General features: G+C 36.9%; 1 protein-coding gene and 1 non-coding gene across 4 annotated transcripts in view; both read left to right on the top strand.

The window, feature by feature from the left end:
* LOC127866893 (H(+)/Cl(-) exchange transporter 7-like) overlaps positions 1 to 18,274 on the top strand; it is a 42,856-nt gene extending 24,582 nt beyond the window's left edge. For all 3 annotated transcript variants that reach the window (XM_052407743.1, XM_052407744.1, XM_052407742.1), the window contains exons 14-22: positions 37 to 88; positions 8,103 to 8,230; positions 8,590 to 8,675; positions 8,975 to 9,122; positions 10,613 to 10,687; positions 11,181 to 11,273; positions 11,547 to 11,630; positions 15,069 to 15,149; positions 15,529 to 18,274. In XM_052407743.1, the coding sequence (XP_052263703.1) occupies positions 37 to 88; positions 8,103 to 8,230; positions 8,590 to 8,675; positions 8,975 to 9,122; positions 10,613 to 10,687; positions 11,181 to 11,273; positions 11,547 to 11,630; positions 15,069 to 15,149; positions 15,529 to 15,630 (849 nt within the window). In that variant the 3' untranslated portion in view covers positions 15,631 to 18,274. The remainder of the gene's footprint in view (positions 1 to 36; positions 89 to 8,102; positions 8,231 to 8,589; positions 8,676 to 8,974; positions 9,123 to 10,612; positions 10,688 to 11,180; positions 11,274 to 11,546; positions 11,631 to 15,068; positions 15,150 to 15,528) is intronic.
* Positions 4,239 to 4,355, top strand: LOC127870521 (U5 spliceosomal RNA). The gene has a single exon (XR_008044868.1). It is a non-coding gene; the product is annotated as a U5 spliceosomal RNA (small nuclear RNA).
* Positions 18,275 to 18,555: the final 281 nt, after the last annotated feature.

The raw sequence follows: 18,555 nt of genomic DNA, 5'->3' as shown, positions 1-18,555 counted from the left end.
CAGAATGAGGCAAATTTTTCTTCCTTTCTGCTGTAGGTGTGGCTAGATTCTGGAAAGTATGCATTGATAGGAGCTGCAGCACAGCTAGGTATGAACTGCAGTGGTCAGCTGCGCTCAGCGAAATCAGGGCATTAATGCATGAGCGTAAATTGTCGTCACAAATTAGCCTATTCAGATCGGATAGGATAATCAGGGACCCCAGTTTCCGCATTTACAGGATTTTCTCTAAGAAGAGGCTTCTTTACTTACAAAATACCATAAAAGCAGGATTTGTTGTCTGTAAAACTGCACAGGCTTATCTGGTACAACACATTGCAGTCATGCATGAAGTCCCATTTTCTCAAAGAAGCTCAGTGGTACAGGCCCGGGGGGAGCATCTAAAGTATAGATATGGGTATTGAAATCAGAAATTTGCTTGTATATAAATGCATATAGATTTGAAAGTATCAGTATCGAAATGGATATGATAAATGTCATTCTTGTATATAAATGGGTAGCAACAAGTAAATTTCAGTACTGGGAAAGATAATAGCAAATTCAATAAGTATACTGTTTTGATATGAAAGAGATTAAAATTCTAGTATGAAATGTGTCCACTTAATCAAATTCTAGTATTTAAATGGGTCCAGTTGATCAAACTTCTTGTATTGTATTGAAATGAGTCCACTTTCTCAATGGTATCGTATACAAATGGGTATGCTTTTTCAAAAATCTTGTATCAAAATAGGTCTACTTTATCAGAGTTCCGGTATAAAAATGGGTCACATTTCGGAAGTCTAGCGGGACACCCCTACCCTAAAATTTGAGAAGTTACACACCTGCATCTATTGGCTTTCATCTAGAACAGTTACAGTTTATTTACAGCTATGCGGTAAATCTGTATCTGTATATGTGTGGTACTCGAAACTAGCTCACTTATGAGCAAAACTTATTGAGGGTGTGGTGTGTGTTTTTGATGTTAAACTGTTAATAGCACGATTTAATAAGAACACTTTTGAATTGATCACTTTTTGTACAAGTCACTACACTGTCTGGCAACGAGTTCCAGTCCCGAATAGTATGCGGAATAAAAGAGTATTCATAAATGTCAGTGTTACTTGTTGCCAGTTTGATAGGATTTAGGATTAGAGTTACGTTGTGAGCGTTTGTTGACTTCTAGAAGATTGTCAGCGGGGACGGCCACCAGGTCGTAGATGATCTTGTGGGAGAAGACCAATCGTTGGTCTCTACGTCGGTCCTTCAATGGTTGCCATTTCAGTTCTTCGAGCATTTCTGTTATGCTGATCTTGCTTTTGTAGTTGTTACAGACAAAACGGGCTGCACGCCGTTGTACTCCTTCCAGTTTATCAATGTCTTTTTGAAGATATGGATCCCACACAATAATTGCATAGTCCAAAATTGAACGTACTAGTGATATGTATGCCTGCCAGGGGCGTAGCCAGACATAAAGGAATGTTACGCACAAATGAGGGACGGTGTGGGAGGGGGTGACCTCCTCCCGCTTATGGGGGTTCGGGGGCCTTCCTCGAGAGACTTTTAAAATCATAACTTAAATGGTAGGCGCTGAGATGTATTTGAAGGAATTACTGACCACTTAATATTACATCCTGTAATTTATCTGAAAAAAGCTTTCACTTGTTGTGACAGTCAGACCAAGAAGTCATAAGACGTAATAAATTAATAATGATAATAGTATGTTCAAACTTTATTTCTTCTATTTGACTTTATTGTTTAATTTATCAAATGATAAACATTATATGTCATTGTCATTTAGCTTGGCTTGTGTATAAATCTACCAGTTCAATTGTCATGAAAGATAAGTGCCAAACGCCATTTCATTTTTTGTGCAAATAGGTCAACATCTCCAGTTGCATTCAGTTCCCTATCCCTGTGAACGTTCATGAGATCAATTCCAGACATGCTTTCAGTAGTCATAGTTGACTTCAAGTAGGTTTTAAGGCGTCTCATGGTAATGAACGAGCGTTCTTCTGAAGCAGTTGATACTGGCATCGCAAGCAACAGGTGGAAGCACCTAGCAATATTCGGATACAAGTCTTCCGATAGAGCGAGCAGCGTGATTTCCGGAAAAGGCGTAGATAAAATCTGTGTCTGTTCACAGCGGAATTTTCAACGCTGACATCCTCTATGAAATGTTTCCATGTTAACTCCAAGGTCCGCCTGTGCTGCCTAAGAAGATTGCATTTGTTCGTTGATCATTGAGGTTTTGGGCACGATCTGGTAATAGGTACTATATGGCATATCTTTCATTTCCTTGTAAAAGCCGTTGTTGAAGCTCTGCACGTAAATGGTCCGCAAATGGTAAATACATATTATTGACCCTCCAGTAGTCAAATGCGGTAGCAGCCGCTGCATTAGGGCGGTTCTGCTGTCGCCCTTCGCGTGGAAATGTAGGTTCAACATCAACGGAGCTTGCCATGTCAACGGCTTTTTTAAACAATGCCTGCCATAAAAGGGGATCGATGCGTTCTGTCTCGACCTGTGTTTTACGACCTCAGCTTCAATTGCAGCTTGCAGAAGATTGCATGCAGTAGCCTGAAGTAGTTTTGAGAGCGACACACACGCAGACAGAACATGCTCTACAACCACCAGTATAATAATGAAACTAAACTGTGTAATAGCTGCTTTAAAATCGCCAGCCTTTGCATCATTGCTTTGGGCTTTACCTTCAAGTGTGCACACAACTGTTTCAAATGAAGCCTCAAATGTGAAAAGGGCATCGGCTCTGGCCGCCAACCGGGTCTCGCACAAAGTTTTGAGTTTGGTCCTCCTGTTCATCTCAACCCAATCCTCATCACTATTGCTAAGGAATTCTTGAAACCGAAATAACCTCTTGGCTGAGTACTGAAAACAAAATGCTATTTCCTGGACGGTCGATATCATGTTTCTTGCACAGGGCTCTTTGGACGCGTGAATAATAGCAAGATTCAAGGAATGCGCTTTGCAATGTGTATAAAGTGCTCTTGGAGCTTCTTGTTGAATGCGGGCTTTGACACCGCGATGACAACTAGACATGTATGTGGCCCCGTCGTACCATTGGCCTCTCATCACTTCAGATTCAAATGACTCAAATAAGTCTCGTAAATTATTGCTTTGATTTGTCAGATTTGTGGAGATCTTTCATTATCATGGCCATTAAGGTTAACCTCTTAAGGCCAAAGCCGTACACTTTTAAGCCTTTTTTGCCATGTTTACATTTTTATTTTTCTAAATGATGTTACGCACGTGCGTAAGTGCGTATCGCTGGCTACGCCCCTGCCCTGCCCTTTGAAGTTTTTGTTGCTGTGTCTTAAATTTCTCCTGATGAATCCAAGAATACTGCTTGCTCTGTTACAGACTTTATTAACATGTGTTGACCACTTTAAGTTTTCACTGATCTGGACTCCTAGAAATGTATCTTCAACTTTTTAAAAAATGGCTGTTCAGAGAATAGTTAAATGTTGATGGTACACGTTGTCTATGCATTGTCATGAGATAACACTTTGTTTCGTTAAACCTCATTCCCCAGTTTTTTTACCATTTTTCAAGTGAATGCAAGTCCTTTTGTAGGTTGATATGATCTTCAAAAGAGTTTATTGGTCGATACAAAAGACAATCGTCTGCGAAGAGACGTACTTGTGATGTTACACTTGTTGGGAGGTCATTGATATGGCACAAAAATAGTAGAGGACCGAGCACTGTACCCTGGGGCACTCCTGAGTCTACTGTGCATGTAGAAGAGGATTCACCTTCAACAATAACTTTTTGGCTTCTTTCCATTAAGAACGATTGTAGTTCAACAATTTATATTACCTTCTTCTGAGTTAGGGGTTATCTGAATATTAAAACACTATAAATCCAAACAAGGAAGAAAAATATAATAAACAATCTTTTATCTTGCTTAAAATTAAACCTAATGCTCGTATCTGTCAAGTGTTACAGTGATTTCCCTTGACAGGAAGAAGCCAGAGTTGCTGCCCATTTCTTCTAAAAATAGATACTGACAAATTGATTAATATTGTCTTTTTACCTAATTTTCAAGTGTACATATTACCAATCATTAAAAAATTAAGTAATTTATTTCCTAAATGTTATTGAATTGATTTTATTCCTATTCTATGTGAGTATAATTTCCTGAAGAATAAAATGATGGAAACATACTTCTGCTTTAAATAACCGTAATGTAAACTGTGTACTGAAATAAGAAGGTAATATAAAGTGTTGAACTACTATGTATATAGTAACTCTGGTTTCACTACAGTCACGAATAAATCTTTCGCCTTTTACTAAAGATTTCCGTGCAGTGGAACAATCAATGAGTCTATAGACTTATTTCTGCAGTCCCATCTCTATGGGATATTATGAAGTACATAGAGGATATTTGTTTAATTCGGTGGATTATCGATTTTAATTCACGAATGATCATAGAAAATATATATTTTATATGATCACGAGTGAATTAAATCGATAATCCACCGAACCCAACAAATTTTCTTTTTATTTAATGCCTTTTTTCACAGTTTATATACATTGTTAAAGAGTTTAGCTAAAGAATTTTGCTGGGAAAATGACGTCATTTCGTCAAAAAAATGACGTCATTTACCATAAACAGTGAAAATTATCGATAATTTTCACTGATAATTTTCATTGTTTGAAACAGTGAAATTATCAGTTTTAATTCACTGATATTTCTCTATAAACCACAGGAAAGCATAAAATAAATGTATATAATGTAAATGAAAGAATTATGCACGCATTCATCCAAACATTCGCTTATGAATTGATTTGATGTCTTATTATAACGTATATATATTTATAAACAAAATCAATATTATAACAAATGATAAAACAAAACCTCCATAAAAGTTTTATTTAATAAATATCAATTGAAACATTATTTTTCCCCAAATGTGTGGGGGTATATACCGGTAGTTCTTTAATTCTATGTCATTGACATCAGTCCATATGTCTGTATCAGTGCATGTGTCTGTATCAGTCCATATGTCCTGACCAGTCCATGTGTCTGTACCAGTCCATGTGTCTGTATCAGTCCATGTGTCTGTATCAGTCTACATGTCTGTATAAGTCCATGTGTTTGTATCAGTCTGTGTCTGTATCAGTCCATATGTCCGTATCAGTTCATGTGTCTATATCAATTCATATGTCTGTATCAGTTCATGTGTCTGTATCAGTCCATGTGTCTGTATTAGTCCATGTGTCTGTATCAGTCCATATGTCTGTATTAGTCCAGGTGTCTGTATTAGGCCACGTGTCTATATCATTCCATATGTCTGTATCAGTCCATGTGTCTGTATCCATCCATGTGTCTGTATCAGTCCATGTGTCTGTATCAGTCCATGTGTGTATTAGTCCATATGTCTATCAGTCCGTGTGTATGTATCAGTCCATATGTCTATATCAGTTCATATGTCTGTACCAGTCCATGTGTCTGTATCAGTCCATGTGTCTGTATCAGTCCATGTGTCTGTATCAGTCCATGTGTGTATTAGTCCATATGTCTATCAGTCCATGTGTATGTATCAGTTCATATGTCTGTATCAGTCCATGTGTCTGTATCAGTCCATATGTTTGTATCAGTCCATGTGTTTGTATTAGTCCAGGTGTCTGTATCAGTCCATGTGTCTGTATCAGTCCATGTGTCTGTATCAGTACATGTGCTTGTATCAGTCCATGTGTCTGTATAAGTCCAGGTGTCTGTATCAGTCCAGGTGTCTGTATCAGTCCAGGTGTCTGTATCAGTCCAGGTGTCTGTATCAGTCCATGTGTCTGTATCAGTCCAGGTGTCTGTATTAGTCCAGGTGTCTGTATCAGTCCATATGTCTGTATTAGTCCAGGTGTCTGTATCAGTCCAGGTGTCTGTATCAGTCCAGGTGTCTGTATCAGTCCATGTGTCTGTATCAGTCCAGGTGTCTGTATCAGTCCAGGTGTCTGTATCAGTCCATGTGTCTGTATCAGTCCAGGTGTCTGTATCAGTCCAGGTGCCTGTATTAGTCCAGGTGTCTGTATCAGTCCAGGTGTCTGCATCAGTCCAGGTGCCTGTATTAGTCCAGGTGTCTGTATCAGTCCAGGTGTCTGTATCAGTCCATGTGTCTGTATCAGTCCAGGTGTCTGTATCAGTCCAGGTGTCTGTATCAGTCCAGGTGTCTGTATCAGTCCAGGTGTCTGTATCAGTCCATGTGTCTGCATCAGTCCAGGTGTCTGTATCAGTCCTGGTGTCTGTATTAGTCCAGGTGTCTGTATCAGTCCAGGTGTCTGTATTAGTCCAGGTGTCTGTATCAGTCCAGGTGTCTGTATCAGTCCAGGTGTCTGTATCAGTCCAGGTGTCTGTATCAGTCCATGTGTCTGCATCAGTCCAGGTGTCTGTATCAGTCCTGGTGTCTGTATTAGTCCAGGTGTCTGTATCAGTCCAGGTGTCTGTATTAGTCCAGGTGTCTGTATCAGTCCAGGTGTCTGTATCAGTCCAGGTGTCTGTATCAGTCCAGATGTCTGTACCAGTCCAGTTGTCTGTATCAGTCCATGTGTCTGTATCAGTCCAGGTGCCTGTATTAGTCCAGGTGTCTGTATCAGTCCATGTGTCTGTATCAGTCATGGTGCCTTTATTAGTCCAGGTGTCTGTATCAGTCCAGGTGTCTGTATCAGTCCATGTGTCTGTATCAGTCCATGCGTCTGTATCAGTCCATGTGTCTGTTAACCCTTTCCCTCTCAAAAGAAAAATGAAAAGGACTATATGAAAACACCTTTAAGCCAGAACAGCCTGCGAGTAACTCGCAGTCTGTTCATGTTTTATGCTGTTTGCTGCTCATCAGTATCTAAGAATTGGATATGAAGCCCTTAAGACTTGAATATAGTAAGAAAGGTCTTTAATTAAATTAAATTGTCGTCCCAAATAAGCTTATTTAGATCGGATAGGATAATAAGGGACAACAGTTTCCGCATAAACAGGATTTTCTCTTAGAAGAGGCTTCTTTACTTACAAAATACCATAAAAGCAGAATTTGTTGTCTGTAAAACTGCACAGGCTTATCTGGTACAACACATTGCACGCATGCATTCAGCTGTTTAAGCCCCATTTTCTCAGAGAGAAGCTCAGTTTTACATGCACGTACACTCACTTACACATGCATCTGTTAGCTTCCATCTGGAACATTTACAGTTTATTTACGGCTATGCGGTAAATGAGTTAGGAGCTACTGAATATTAAAACACTTTAAAGACAAACAAGGAACAAAAATATATTATAAAGTCTGTATCTTGCTTTTAAATAAAATCGCATTCTCGTATCTGTCAAGTGTTACAGTGATTTCCCTTGACAGGATTACAATGTGTAAGAATATAATATGCATGAAAGAACATAGGTATTTTAGTATACCCACAATCGTTTATAAATTGGAATGATGTATTATATATACAAAAATTATGTTTAACAAAAACATTCGCCAATATTATAACAAAAATATAATACAAAAACTCCATTTATTTTACAAATATCAAATGATCAGTAAACATTATTTTGTCCCGAATGTGTGGGGCTATATACCGGTAGTTCTTTAGATCTTGGTCATTGACATCAGTCCATGTGTCTGTATCAGTCCAGGTGTCTGTATCAGTCCAGGTGTCTGTATTAGTCCAGGTGCCTGTATTAGTCCAGGTGTCTGTATTAGTCCAGGTGTCTGTATCAGTCCAGGTGTCTGTATCAGTCCAGGTGCCTGTATTAGTCCAGGTGTCTGTATCAGTCCATGTGTCTGTATTAGTCCAATTGTCTGTATCAGTCCATGTGTCTGTACCAGTCCATGTGTCTGTATCAGTCCAGGTGTATGTTAACCCTTTCCCTCTCAGAACAAAAGTGAAAATGGCTATTGGTATACAGCTTAAAACCAGAACAGCCTATAGGTTACTCACAGCCTGTTCAGGTTTTTGCTGTTTAAGCCCTTAAAACTTGAATCTAGTATGAGAGGTCTTTCATTAAATTCAAATTTCTCAAGGACTACAAACGAGTCAAAATAAGTATCTAAGTAGTAAAGGGTTAATTAACTTAATATGCATTAAGCCCTGAATGCTGTTCAACTATCTGATCTCTCCTGCAGGAGGCTGTGTGAGGATGACCATCAGTCTCACAGTGATTATCATTGAGGCCACAGGCAACATCACGTTTGGCCTACCTGTGATGATTGTGCTCATGATTGCCAAGTGGATTGGAGACCTCTTTAACGAGGTAGGGTAAAGTCATCCTGTGCAATCCATACTCCGGAAGCGTTCTCAATATCTTCTTTTCTGCGGAAAAATACTGGTTTTCCCAACAGACAAACTTAAGTGTCTTTCAAACACACTGTTTTAAAATAGGGAGAATACAACTTTAAATTCAATAATATTGTCACAAATGTACATGGGATATCCATAAGAAGTGATACAAATTGATAAAGGCTTTGATGAAAAAGGTAACATACAATATTTAATTTGTAATTGTTTTGACCAGTAGGGGGCTTGCAAAGCTGCCAAAGAGTTGTCCTGGTCAACCATTCAATGGAATTGCAACTGAAAACCTATGTTGTGCTCTTGACACTTTCTCTTCAGGGTATCTATGACACCCACATTCACCTGCAGGGAGTTCCTATACTGGGCTGGGAACCACCACTCATGTCTTCCAATATATCTGCAAGGTAAATCTGTATTCTGTTATACAATGTTTGTCTGGTAAGCCCTGCCTGCTGTGAAGTCTGCACAGGCTATAAAGGGACAACACTTTATGCTTTTAAGGAATTTTTCATGTAAAGGAAGTCTACTAAGTATTTGAAACCACAATCCAAGATGTAATCCCTATTAGCGAGCGTGGATTGCACAGTCTAATCAGGGATGACATTTTATGCACATGCATCATGTCCCCTTTTCCCAGAGCTCATGTCATTTACTTTATATCCCACTATCAGACTACCACTGCTCTCTCTTTCTCTGCCCCCAGAGAGGTGATGAGTCACCCAGTTACAGTGATGCGTTCGCGAGAGAAGGTGGGTCGTATAGTGGACCTGCTGAAGGCAGAACCTCACAATGGCTTCCCCGTCGTGCAGGACTTTGACCCTGACAACCAGTCTATGGGTTCTGGAATAGAGGTGAGAGTCCACCTTGACTTCTGGTGCATGGTGTGTAGGGAAATGTTGTTAGGCCGCTGGGTTAAAGGGACCTTTTCACGTTTGGTAAATTGACAAAATAAAAAATAAAAATTGTTTCAGATTCGCAAATTTTCGTTGAAGTTCTTTTGGCGATTTAGAAACCTGAAAATTATAAAGTGATGCAATGCGAAACGATTGAATAAATTTGGAGAGTTCTGTTGATGTCATTATATTTTCTGTCCCTATGAGGATTGCTTATACAAAGAATAAAATACATCACTCAATGTATGAGCACGGATGGCCGAGTAGACTTATCGTAAGACTTTTACTCCAGGGGTCAGTGGTTCAAGTTGAGGGTTTCTTTTTATGCCCCCCTTCGAAGAAGAGGGGGTATATTGTTTTGCACATGTCGGTCGGTCCGTCGGTCCGTCCACCGAATGGTTTCCGGATGATAACTCAAGAACGCTTACGCCTAGAATCATGAAACTTCATAGATACATTGATCATGACTCGCAGATGAACCCTATTGATTTTCAGGTCACTAGGTCAAAGGTCAAGGTCACAGTGACTCGAACCAGTAAAATGGTTTCCGGATGATAACTCAAGAACGCTTACGCCCAGGATCATGAAACTTCATAGGCACTTTGATCATGACTTGCAGACGACCCCTATTGATTTTCAGGTCACTAGGTCAAAGGTCAAGGTCACGGTGACTCGTTTTTTCTTTAATTTTATTCTTGTGTTTTACTGGAGTTTTTAGATTCAGTTAATTCTGAAAGGTAATTATCAGAGCCTCACTCTGGGCTGATACAAATACAACATCCCTGCACAAGTAAATACAACATCCCTGCACAAGTGAATACAACATCCCTGCACAAGTAAATACAACATCCCTGCACAAGTAAATACAACATCCCTGCACAAGTAAATACAACATCCCTGCACAAGTAAATACAACATCCCTGCACAAGTAAATACAACATCCCTGCACAAGTAAATACAACATCCCTGCACAAGTAAATACAACATCCCTGCACAAGTAAACACGCTGGGCAAGAATGGATCAACAATTAGTGCTTATCCTAGTTAATCTAGATAAACGAAGTTAATGGTATGTGTGTTGTCAGGGAAAAGTCAAGTGTCAGCTATTTACACAGTGTTAACCCTTTCCCCATCAGGAGGAAAGTGAAAATGGCTTTTGCAGCCAGCATAAAACCAGAACAGCCTGCGAGGAACTTGCAGTCTGTTCAGGTTTTATGCTGTTTGCTGCTCATCATTAACTAAGGGTTGGAAATGAAGCCTTTAAAACTTCAATTTAGTAAAAAGGTGTTTAATTAAGGTCATACGAATAATAATGGTTTTGCTGTAAATTTTGTGTGAATCATGTAGTTGTACACATAAGTTGCGTAATTTAATATCAATATGTAATAGAAAACTCCTGGTCAGTTTGGACCAAAAGGATGCTGTTTATGTTCAATGATTATTTTCAGGATGTTGTTCAAACGTTTGGTACATTCCGTGGAACAATATTGCGCTCACAGCTCATTGTTCTTCTTAAACTGAAGGTATGGTGCAGTTACTTATCATGCTTCATTTAGAACCAATATGAGTCGTGTTCTGAGAAAACTAAGGAATAATGCATGTGCGTAAAGTTTTGTCCCAGATTAGCCTCTGCAATCCGCACATGCTAATCAGGGACTGACACTTTCAGCTTTTATGACATTTTTCATTGCATTGAAGTCTCTTCTTAGCAAAAATCCAATTTAGGCGGAAAGTGTCATCCCTGATTAGCCTGTGCAGACTGCACAGGCTAATCTGGGATGACACTTTACGCACATGCATTATGCCCAGTTTTCTCAGAACATGACTCCAATATCTATTCCTTAAATGGAACAAGTGTGTTATTAAGCTTTTTTTTATTTTAAAAGTTCTAGAATATTTTTTAATTGTAAAGGTTCAAAATGAGTTTTTATTTGTTTTAACTGTATTACTATATGATAAAAATAACATTTGGGCACAAAAATGGTGTAAACTGTTATTTAAGAAATTTTCTTACAGGTGTTTCTAGAAAATGCAGATATTAAGGAGAAGATGAGCCAATTAAAGGCGTCTGATTTCAGAGATGCGTATCCGAGGTTTCCACCTATTCAGGTAATCTACATTGTGAAATTAATAGATTTATAGGTGTACATTCTGAACGTAAGGTAACAGAATACTAAGCTTGTACATACAGACTGTATTTACAAAATGTTTTTGTCATTAAGAGCAGCAAGATTCAGAAAATCACCATTCATCTGTCATTGAGGGATACTTCCAAAGGGGCTTATTTTGTATGTCTTTTTACCTGATGGAACCATTTGACACCCTCCCTATTCAAGTTTTGATTGCCGTCTGTATTAAATTGTTGACCGTTGTGTTTTTCAGCAAATTCACATCTCTCCACATGAGCGAGACTTCACTATGGACCTTGAACCTTTTATGAATCCGGCCTGCTACACCATACAGGACGTGAGTGGGACACAAATATGGGCTGTGCTCTTTAAAAAGGGGTTTAATGCATGTGTGGAAAGTGTCTTCCCAGATTAGCCTGTGCAGTCTGCAGTCTGTGCAATCAGGGACGACACTTTCTGCTTTATGATATTTTTCGTTTAAAAAAGTCTCATCTTAGCAATATTCCAGCTTAGGCGGAGAGTGTAGTACCTAATTAGACCCGCTTTTCACAGAGCATAGCTCATATACAAATGCACTTAACACAGATAAACTGAGGCTTGCACAAATAGCATTTCAAGTGCTGCATTTGGTGAAATAATAATGTCCATACAAGTCTGTGTTCTGCTCATTTACAGATAATTTTGTGTGACTGAGGTAACTCCAATCATATTCAGGATATACTCCAATCATATTCAGGATATGCTTCTTATGTGACAATAATTTGAAGACATTTTCTTCATCTGGTACAACACTTTGCACACGTGTGTTAAACTGAGTTTTCCTAGAACACGGCTCAATTTAACTTTCAGTATTAGTACTTAAATATTGATCAAGCAAATATTACACGTACAAACAACTTGCTAGCCAAACATTTTGTAAATTATGGGTATTTAGTTTAGCTTACTATATATTATTTACTCTCAGTAATAGAATGTTGTATGCAAAAATCATTTAAAAAGAATCATTACTTCACAACACTGTTTACGTTATGTACAACTCACAGTAGCAGTATAACACGTATGTTAGATAAAAGTTTTGGGCCCGTCTTATCAAACTTCGTACGACATTCTTACCTTACGATGCAATTTTCGAAGCGCAATAAATATGTAACCGTCACTTTTATAATTACTTTTGTTGAAGATTTCCATTTATTTCCAAATGTAGATCTTAGATATGTTTTATATTTGAAACATACAGATCATAATCACTTATATTTTTAAATTACAAAATTCAATCGTAAGTTAACATTGTCGTACGATCTTTGATAAGACGGACCCCTGAAGATTATTGGTCATCAACAAGATCATGATGTTTATAATAGATATTCATTTTATAAAAAAATAACATATATCTTTAAAATACAACTTTTCAGAATATTTACAAAAACACTAAACTAACTTAAAAGGATTTTCAATTACATTTTATGTTAGTTAGTTAGGCTGATGTTATAAAAGTACTAGTTGTTTATTTCTGGTAATTTCATCAAAATCAGTAAAATAAAATGATCAAATATTTTTTCTCAAAGTCCTTTGTTCTATTTGTTTAACACGGCATGGGTTACTTGTTTTGTAATGATGAAAGCATAATTATTGATGTTTACACACGATTAACCGCGTCCTTACGGCATGAAAGGCATGAAATGGCAATTTCCTTCCTTGGCATGAAATACTTCAAAAGGTACTGTTTGGCTTTTTGTCAAGTCCATATATACAATATCAAAAGCATGTGGGCAAATTGGTCAAAGAGAGTGATTTTCATAATTCCTTTTGAAGTTCTCTTGATCTCTCTTTAAAGTGTTCAAGAACTTATTTGTCTCAGTAAAAGACAACTTTAATGAGATTTAATGTGATTCCAGATTCTGATTTGTCTTGGAGATGAAAGCTCTGTAAGACATTAATGACTGAGATGTCCCATATTTGAAGTATTAAAGTTCTTCTTTGAACAGATTCTGTGATGTTAAATATGATTCCTTTATAAACTCAACTTGAAAGAAGGGTGTGACTTTCTGTGCAGCACAACTATTAGATTTCTGCGTATTATTATGCTACACAAAGTTGGAGGCAATGAGCAAATGTCTTTAATCGTCTGTATCTACATCCTGAAGATTGTATTCTCAACTCCTCTGTTAACCCTTTCCTACTAAGATACTTATTTTGACGCATTTGTTGTAGCATTTGCTCAGAAAGTTAAATTTAATTAAGGACCATTCTTACTTACTAGATTCAAATTTTAAAGACTTCATTTCCAACCCTTAGATACTAATGAGCAGCAAACAGCATAAAACCTGAACATACTGCGAGTTACTGGCAGGCTGTTCTGGTTTTAAGGTGTTTGCACATAGCCATTTTCACTTATATTCTGAATTAGACAGGGTTAATGCTGGATGGATTTCATATAAATTTGCAAAGCTAATTTACTTTTTTAAGTTTGTATGTGTTGCTGATTGCAAATGAAAGAAGTTTGAGAATTTTGTCGAAACATGTGACATGGGGTTACATCTGTGACTCATGTAGGTTTTCAACTGATTTTCAACAGCAGTCATATAAATGTTGCCATAATATCTCATTATTAACTTCATCACACTGATGAATACAAATTTGTGCCTCTAAACATAGCTTAAAATTACTGTTTGGAAACATGTTTTTGCTCCCTTTGGTCAAATAGTTAGCACTGAATGGATATTTTAAAATTGTTTGTATTTATTTTACTAACAGATTTGGTTTTGTATTCTTAGATATTTTATTTGTGTGTTATCTAAAATGTGTTGCAGTGCATACACAGTTTAAGATGGGGAAAGTACTGAAGTCACCACGGATCTCTGTTTGTCCATCTGCCTGTCTTTATACACAAATATGTCTGATGAAGTATCCTTACGGTTCTCGTTGTACAACATTCAACCTTACAGCCATTGTTCCTTATTATATGAAGTTGTGCAAGACATTTATTTTAACTGACAAATTAATAAATTATAACTTGCTCATATGATACCCTTTTTTTTGGGGGGGGTGGGGGGGGGGGGTGGGGGGTTCCTGATGAAGAGGGTATTTGCCCATACTGTGACAAGCTCATTAGTACAGTTGAGAGGATCACATTAAACCCTAGTATTCTGTGTCATGTGGTGTTCTAGTGTATTGGTGTGTTATCTCTTAATATAGGAGCTTCACTGCGGGAAAACAGGGCATAATACATGTCCTTAATCCTTTACTTCTTAGATTCCTATTTTTAAGCATTTGTAGTCCCTCAGAAAGTTAAATTTTATTGAAGGCCTTTCTTACTAGATCCAAGTTTGAAAGGTTTCAGTTCCAACCCTTAGATACTGATGAGAAGCAAACAGCATTAAACCTGAAAAGACTGTGAGTTACTCGCTGGCTGTTCTGGTTTTATGCTGTTTGCACATAGCCATTTTCACTTTGCTTCTGAGAGGGAAAGGGTTAAAGTGTACAGATGCAGGCTTCACAGGCTAATCAGGGAGGACACTTTATGCACATGCATTAAGCCCCGTTATCCCAGAGCGAGGCTCAATTTGTTTTGCTTATGATGACTAGTGACATCTAATGATGTTTGTCAGTGAGAACACCTGTCCCTTATTAGAGGTGACTTTAACACTTCAATGCATCAGGAGTATCTTGCTTGATCATAAGGTGCACTGTAACATTGAACGGTGGTGCATACCATTTGAAATCTGCATAATAGTACGATAAAACAATATTTATTTAAATACATGTAACATTTCAGTGTGCGACTTTACCAAGAATATTCCGTCTGTTTCGTGCCTTGGGCTTGCGACATGTGGTGGTCATAAATTATAAAAATGAGGTAACTAAACTAAAGTATTTTTTACCCTTTGTTGTTGTTTTTATGTCCTCAAGCATATAAGCATTGCAATTTTTCCACCTGTACATACTTCAAGAAGTTTATGTTTAGAACTTCTGGTTCACATTTGTATGACCTCAATGTACAGATGATCCTACAAAAATGATTTTGTACAGAATTATGGCAGCTTTGTTTTCCTCCAACATAGAATATAATGTCCCCTGAATCTTCTGCTTTCAACTCCTCTTTAGTTGCTGGGTTCATCTGACTCAAACTTCTAATTTGTTGGGTTATATTTCCTCTTTACCTGATAAGTGAATCTTGCTTAACAGGCAAATGACCTTAATATGTAAGCGTGTAACATTGTGTATGTTGTCTGCAGGTGCTGGGTATGGTGACTAGGAAGGATCTGGCGCGGTATCGTGCCGACGTCTCACTGGCACGCGGCAAGATCAAGATACACGAGCTCCACGTGTCCAAGTGATACCATTGGTCCAGATTGATGTCTCAACTGTGATTGGAGGGTTAAACAAATTGCTGTAGTGGAGTAGATTATGATGCAATATATTAAAGCAATGAGATTCTAGTACTCTTTGACATGCAACTTGCACAAGTATATGAGCAACTGTGGAGATCGGTTTGCAACGTGATGATACACGCTGTTATTAAACAAAGGGGGTTATACAGGGATCACCATGAACGTCTGTCTGTCTCTACACAAAATGGTCCGCAGGCATCATCCTACAATTTTTAACGTACAGCGTTCAAATTGGCAAACATTTTTCCTTATGATACGAAGTTGTGCATGTTCTATTTTTATTGTTCCACGTTATAAATTACAAAATTTGTGACCCTTTTTCTACATAGGATTTTTGTACATTTTGAGTTTGCACTCTGCTTAGTTTCATTAAATCATGACCCAGAGGTCATAATTTGTGACACCGTTGGGTCAAAATATTTATAAAGACTTTCATAGCATACAATCTTTTCTAAATTTCCCAAAAGTTTAAAACTTGGTATGTAACATGGTCTTGTGGTTTCTACAAACTTGGTAAAAATAAATGCCCCTGTGGTTTAAACTGGCAACAATTTAAAAACAAGTTAAATTTTGTATTGTTATAACTTGCTACATATAACTGCATGCAGTGTCTGGGGGTACTCATCACCCCTTGACAAGTTCTAGGTTTTTATTTTTATTTTAAGGATTTAATAATATTTTGCTTTTGGAGTTTATTTAAGATATTTATATCCCGAATGAGAAAAAAAAACTTTTTGAAACTTTCTGATGTCTTAAGGTCATCACCCATTGACAAGTTCTAGGGGTTTTTTTATTTTAAGGATTTAATAATATTCTGCTTTTGGAGTTTATTTAAGATATTTATATCCCAAATGAGAAAAAAAACTTATTTGAAAAAAAAACATCCAACTTATCATATGTGCATAAAATTATTTTCTAATAATTTTATTTGACGTTCCTCATTCATATTATTTTGTTGGTAATAGATGGTGAAAATTAAATCTTGACATTAAATTTGGTTTATACAAACTGTACTCGCTGTAATATTTCAAATTTATATTGTTACAGACTTTTTACAGAGTGTTATATGTACATGGATATTATTCTTAATTATAAGACATGTTAGAGAAAATTGTTTTTGTAATATTGTGCTTTTGTGCTACCAATATATTTAACTTTTGCACCTGCCAGAATTTTATTATTTATTTTTATTATTAACAGTTATATTGTACTAGACATTTGAATGTTGACAACATTTTGTATCATTATTCTTTTCATAAATAATTCATTGTGCCATCTGGCAGTTCTATTTTGCATACGATGATTTACCTGTCGTAGAAATTTATCATCATTTGGTAATAACGGTATATTAAATTAACCCTTTATTTGGTTCAGCATGGATAATTAAACTGAGTTTGACAAATAATTGTACATCATCAACTATCATTCATATTCTACTACCCTGATATTGTTCTTTAAAATTGAAGTAAAATACCCTGTTTATTACCCAATAAACTCATATGAATCATTAATTTGAAAGATGGTTCAAAGATAAAGATCAGCATTTTATGGGAATATGTTATTGTAGTCAACGGAGCAAGAAATCAAAAACATAATTTGATTGTAAATTTAATATGAGTACTGATAAAACAGTCATGCATTTCAGAATTGTATACTTTTTCAGAACACTTTGCAAGAATTAAAATACAAATATTATAATTGAACAAAATATTACCAGAAATAGGTTTACCAGGTATAAACAAAATGCAAACAATGATTATGGGCATCTAACCAACACGAAATGAAAAACATGAATGCAATGGTCACATTCTGGTGTTTGTTTATCTTTGTGTGTCTCTATTTCATACCAATTGTTTTCAGTAAGCCACAAATACATTTTATTTTTTTTATATTGCTTAATCATGAAATATTCAATGTTTACCTGTATGTATATAATTAAATGACAGTGTTATTTTCAATTACCATGTTTGTAAAGTTGAAAATTATTTATTTGATTTTTTGGTAAATGTGTCTTGTTTGGAGACCTGCCACATCAGCAGAAGCAATCTGTTCATTTGAGTCGTGTTCTGAGAAAACTGGGCATAATGCATGGCTAATCAGTGACGACACTTTCCGCTTTTATGACATTTTTTGTTTAAATGAAGTCTCTTCTTAGCAAAAATCCAATATAGGCGGAAAATGTCGTCCCTGATTACCCGGTGCGGACTGCACAGGCTAATCTGGGATGACACTTTACACACATGCATTATGCCCAGTTTTCTCAGAACATTTGTAGCTAGCCTGGAGGAGAAGTTGTTGCTGTCTTCATACGTTTAGCCTCATTCTGTGAAAACTGGACTTAAATGAGGACTGCATAGTGGCACTTTATGCACATTTGATTTAACACTGTTTTCCCAGGGCATGAATCAGGTGTGTGTTCTGTTGATGCAAATGAGACTGTAAGGTTGAATGTGAAGACAGTTGATGTATGAAAACGTATGACGTTAAGAAAAATTGTAGTGTTTTAATTGTAGAAAAAAGTGCATGACACATACATGGCATGTATGGTATGTTTGTTAGAAATGTGCATTAAAGCTTTATTTAATTCAGACCCTGATGAAAATGTTATTTTGTTTTATATTTAGCTAATGTGGGCACCAAGTTCTCCATGATTTGCAATTTTTATCAGTTTTTGTCTTTTGTCTGGCACCATCCTTTGGCAACAATAGCTTGGCAACTATAGAATGGAATCAATAGCTTGGCAACTATAGCATGGAATCAATAGCTTGGCCACTATAGCATGGAATCAATAGCTTGGCAACTATAGCATGAAATCAATAGCTTGGCAACTGTACCATGGAATGAATAGCTTGGCAACTATAGCTTTAACAA

This window comes from Dreissena polymorpha, chromosome 2, assembly GCF_020536995.1.
Source record: "Dreissena polymorpha isolate Duluth1 chromosome 2, UMN_Dpol_1.0, whole genome shotgun sequence".
Classification (NCBI taxonomy): domain Eukaryota; kingdom Metazoa; phylum Mollusca; class Bivalvia; order Myida; family Dreissenidae; genus Dreissena; species Dreissena polymorpha.
Note: the sequence above shows the minus strand (reverse complement) of the source record. Positions and strands in the feature narration are given on the sequence as shown.